General features: G+C 34.9%; 1 protein-coding gene across 1 annotated transcript; it reads right to left on the reverse strand.

Moving 5' to 3' along the window:
* Positions 1 to 1,104: 1,104 nt before the first annotated feature.
* LOC122810155 (olfactory receptor class A-like protein 1) lies at positions 1,105 to 2,058 on the reverse strand. The gene has a single exon (XM_044081629.1). It carries the CDS (start codon positions 2,056 to 2,058, stop codon positions 1,105 to 1,107), a length of 954 nt encoding a protein of 317 aa, XP_043937564.1.
* Positions 2,059 to 5,283: the final 3,225 nt, after the last annotated feature.

The raw sequence follows: 5,283 nt of genomic DNA on the forward strand, positions 1-5,283 counted from the left end.
TATTACAATGGGTGACCACTAGCATATACTACATTTTGATTTAATGTGCGGTCAGATAAATTAGACACAGAAATTGCAGTGCAATGCAGTCAAAGGTTCACATAAAATAAAAACAATCCATTGGCATTAATTTAACAGCCGTCAGTTCAAATTTTTCCAAAAAGTTCAGGTTTAATATATTTCCTTCACTCTTGGCAACATATAAAAGTACCCAAACCAGGAGCCAAACAAAACACCTGTAATGTCCAAAGTAGCGTCAACACATACTGCAGACAAGTCACAACAACAAAAGACCATACCAACAAGGCACCAAGTTAATTCCAACAGTTTATTAAATCCATAAATTCTACACTAAAAAAGTAAAGATTTCATCCAAAATAAATGGGACTTCTTCAGAACTAGGCAAAATTAAAACAAGCACACTTAGATTTTTTCTCAACAGTCTACACCAGTACAAACATACCAGTCACAAAAGGCTTACACTTAAAGAGACAAAGCCCCTGATGCAAACAAGAGTCACAACCCAATTGTATAAAATGACATACTTCACTAAAACAATCTAAATCAGTCTAAGTAGGTTAAAAATACACAATTAGATCTAAAAACTTGTTAATATACACTTTTAAAAATATTTATTCATCGCTTATCTAAATATTATATGATTTAGATTTTAAAACACTGGAAATTGAAATTGTTTTGTTCAACCCAGGTTGATTATATGCCTTTAACTTAATTTGCGGTTTTAGTTCAGCCAGTTATGTGTAGACTGCTTTGAAAATGTTTAAGTGTGCTTGTTTTAACATTGCCTAGTTTTGAAGAAGTCCCATTTATTCAGGATGAAAGCACTTGCCTGTTTTATTGTGGAATTTGTGGATTTAATAAACAATTGGAATGATATTATTACCTGATACCTTGTCAGTATGGTCTTTTATTGTTGGACCTACATGTGACTTGCCTGCAGTGTGTTTTGCTGCTACTTTGTACATTAACATGTAAAAGTAGCTTTAAAAGCTGCAAAATACATGAACTATCTAACTGTATGAAACTACATGTTCAAATAAAGTTGCATAAGTGTGATGAGGCATGTACTAGGCTGCAGTAATATTAGTGTGCTGAATATGACAAATGACCTTTACAGCAGTTAATCACTAAGCATTTCAAATTACTTTTAACTTTCTTGTTGAATGCAATTAACACAAAAGGAAAGAGAGTGGAGAAACAAAATGCTAGGAAAACACGAGTGTCATTTAAAGCTGCAAGGTTTTCACTATCAATGGAAACCTGGCAAAACCAGATTATATTCTCTATTCCAAAAAGTAACACATATATGGTAACAAAAGTAACAATCATTTTAGACGCTTGTTGTTCTGCAGTGGTTTCTTGGGTTCGATCGGACCTTCTCTTCCCTTTCATCTGCTTTGCATGCTTACGCAAAATGAAAATAATAAATACACTGGACAGAGCCATCAGGATTACAAAAACTGCATCTCGAGCGAAGGCGACAAATCCAATGAGCTCAAACAGAAATTTACTTGGATAAATTGAAATGCAGTATCCCATATTGAAAGCATGTTTCAGAGTAGTCATGTTTGCACTAACAACAGGATACAGTCCTGAACTTAGGCTAGATATAATACTAAGAATAAGAAGAAGAATTATGATAGATATAAGGTAATTCTGCAGTTTTACTTTAACAACAGCCCACATGGGGTTAGAAGAGGCCAGTGTTGCGCCCTGATAACAACTCAATAAACAGGTTAAACCAATGGTCATTACCCTAGATGCTCTCATTAAAAGTCCATTAAACTTACAGTCAAGGTCAGCATAGAAATATTTCACTCCAAACACAAAGAGAGAATGAGGGAGTCCTAAGGTGAGCAGAAGTGTTAAGTTAGCTCCCACCAGAATGGAAAGTATGACATCTGTAGGCACCATTTTCTTTTCTTGGTGAGCAATGTTAGCCAGTGATAATATGATCAGTACGTTTCCAGAAAGGCCAACAGCGGTAGTTAAGCAGAATATAAACCCTTTCACAACTTGATGTGTTTCAATTTTCATTTTTAACCATGAAATTAGAAAACAATGCAGGTATCAGCATGTAAACAGGTATGAATGTCGATTAGAGTCCTTTGTGAATAAACTCTTTCTTTTGTACTGCATGGAGAATTGTTATAGAAGATAAATTATTCTATGTATGATTAATTTTATCCACTGGCAAGCAGTTTATATATTGTAGTCTCATTACATGTGAGATGTTCAATTGAAGTGCAAACATTTGTATTCTGATATTACATTTAAATGGTGCAGGTTACTTGCTGAAATGTTTCGTAATCAGTACAGTTTCCATAATAAATATAATTCGATAAAAGTAGCTAATTAGTTCAGAACATGATGGTTGTCAGCAGTACAAATCACTAATAAAGATTTAGATACAAACAGCTCTATTTTCTAACTTGATCTGATTCGAAACAAACAAAACACAGAATAAAATGCAGTGAAAGAATTAACAACAAATTAAAACTGATGTAGAACCTCTTCACCGTAAAATCATATACTACATGAGAAATTTAGTTTCTTATGAAAGCTGCTTTACCAAATAATGGTAAATCTTGTATTCTGATTGTATTCTGATGTTAAATAGAAACCTGAAAAAAGGAAATGCATTTTGTTAAGAATGGACACCATGATTTAACTTAACAATTAATTATTTTTTATACATTGTGAATCATTTTTATACTCCACAATAGGATTTTTTCATAACAAAGTATTCAGTTCTTTAGATTTTTTTTCCTATTTTGTCAACATTTACAACTTTTTATTAACAACAACCATAAGTAAATAACGTAATAGCAAGCTGCTTTGCAAAATGAAATGGCATTTTTAAAACTGCATCAAAATCATTTAATAAAGTCAGACATAAGATTCCATGTATTGACCGTCATTCACTATTGCTTGAACATAGTTTCTTTCACAATTTGCTAAGTGCAAACCAATCAACACATTGTGACTTTTCTCCAGTAGATTGTCTCCATCATCCGCACATCAAGATTAATTTATTAATTTGAAGGATGTGGAAAAAGAGACTTCTCACCTGCATGTTTTCTAGATTTTTCAAAAAAGGTAGCTATTACAGTGTGAATTATTATTGCCATTTGCACGGTCCAGTTAATTTAATTGCCTTAAACCTTTGAAAATCAACACTTGTGAGAGTAATTTAAAAGGCCACATACATTTTAAAATTAGCCTACAGAATTGTAATCACAAAAGCTTTTGTTTCATGCCACAGTGATGATGCTACCAGGCAAGTCCAACATTTCTTAGACTTAGGGAGGGTGTCTAGCAGCACTGCAAAACATACGTGACACAGATCCATGAGCCTGCACAGGTCCAAAAGCCTGGGGATAAAAAGTGAAGCATTATTTTGTTGGCAATATGTGAGGAGTTTGATGTACTTTAAAGAGTGTTCATAAACTTCACCTCCTGTCCAGTGATTGGAAGGTCTCTGGCCATATCTTCAGGCTTTCCTCCATATCCTGTCTACTCTTATTCCTATCTGGTGAGTCTTGGGCCACTATTCAAGGTCATGATTCTGACATTATCTATCAGAGTGGGGGATTGCATGGTAGCTATTTAATCTAACCCTGATAAGGAGATGACGTAGTTAATTTGTTAGTATTTCCACTGTCCAAGCTAGCAAGCCATGTCCTTTATTTGCTCACTTGACCCACCCAACATCTCTTATCATCGATTATGAGCCTCTGTTGCCTCTATGCTGGAGTCTCCTTTCCCACCAATGCTGCATCTGAAAGTTTTTTACTTGCCTTCCTGAAATAATGATGAGTAACTCCCAAAACAAACCATTATTTCAAATCAGCCAATAGACATCCCTATCAGAGATTATAACACTGATTAGCAAGTCTTGTTTTGTGATATACCACAACGAATGTATCTTCCCTGCTGACTGTCATAGCAAATTGGCCACAAATGCCAAGACATACATTCCTTTTTCAGAGAAAGAGCGCACTTCCTTCCAAGAATAGGGCATTTAGTGACTCTGCACCTTTCATTTAGCTATACAAAATACAACAATATTTTCTGCATCATTCTTAATGCTAGATGTAGAGCACACACCTCAGGTGTTGTTTAATACATAATATAATAGAGACATGAAAACTGAGACTTAATCTACTCTCTAGTAATGTATAACCTCTTTGACGGTAATTTTTACTACCCAGGTTTATATTATACCTTAGCTTTAGCTGTATACAAATGCATATATGTTACACAAATGCATATATGTTAAACTATATTTTCCTATAATTTGTATGTAAAGTATATACACAACTGTAATAATTTCACCATAAAAATTTCACTAATTATCTACATTCATGTGGAGATTTTCTCTCCAGGCCTCCACTGAAAATGGGGTCCTGACCCAGTTGGACTTTCCTGGTCATCAAATGTCAATCAATGTCAATAAACAAATAATGACAAAACATTTTAGCAATTATAGTTCTGTTGACTTCCAGCTGTGCACGCATATATAGTTTGCCCCCAGTGGGTTAATACTGAGGTCTATCATAGTATGTAGGTCAGGATATAATCTAAGCCTCAGATACTTGTAAGGGGAAGACCGCCACCCAAAACATACATCCTTATGACTATCCCTGAATTCCTTAGCAGCTGTACTTACTGGAATAACTTCAGTCTTGCTCATGTTGTGTTATTACTCTGGTAGAACAGCAAGTCTGGAAAGTTTATAAACACTTAAGTCCCATTCAGAGTCACTCAAAAGAGTTAGGTCAGTCATCAGAAAAGAGTAGTGTCCTAACTTTCCTCTTGCTATACAACAATCTGCTATCCACTTTCTGACATTGAATAGCTTATGCTAGTGGTTCAATGGCAAGCAGGAAGAGGCCAGGACATCATTGTCTGGCACTTCTTTATAGGAGAAATAGTGCTGACATTTAGGAATTTGTTAAGAAACTGCCACATGGATTCTTATATAGCACGTGAATTGTCACAAGGAATTCCCATGGAAATAACATACAAAATGAACATTCACTGTCCATAAGTAGTCCCAACAAATAAAGTCAAAGACTTTTCCAGAACCTACAATTATAGCCATTGTTAGACACTGATATTGGTTTAATGGACTTCATGCTAAACATTTATGAGAGCAGTGAGTGAGGCTCCTCTAATAATCAGCAGTGGACCTCACCAGAATGAACTTTCTTTATCCATAATGAACCCAGCCTGTGTCGACGATGGTACTTAGGACTG

This window comes from Protopterus annectens, chromosome 8.part1 (assembly GCF_019279795.1).
Source record: "Protopterus annectens isolate FY-2018-M chromosome 8.part1, PAN1.0, whole genome shotgun sequence".
NCBI lineage: Eukaryota > Metazoa > Chordata > Ceratodontiformes > Protopteridae > Protopterus > Protopterus annectens.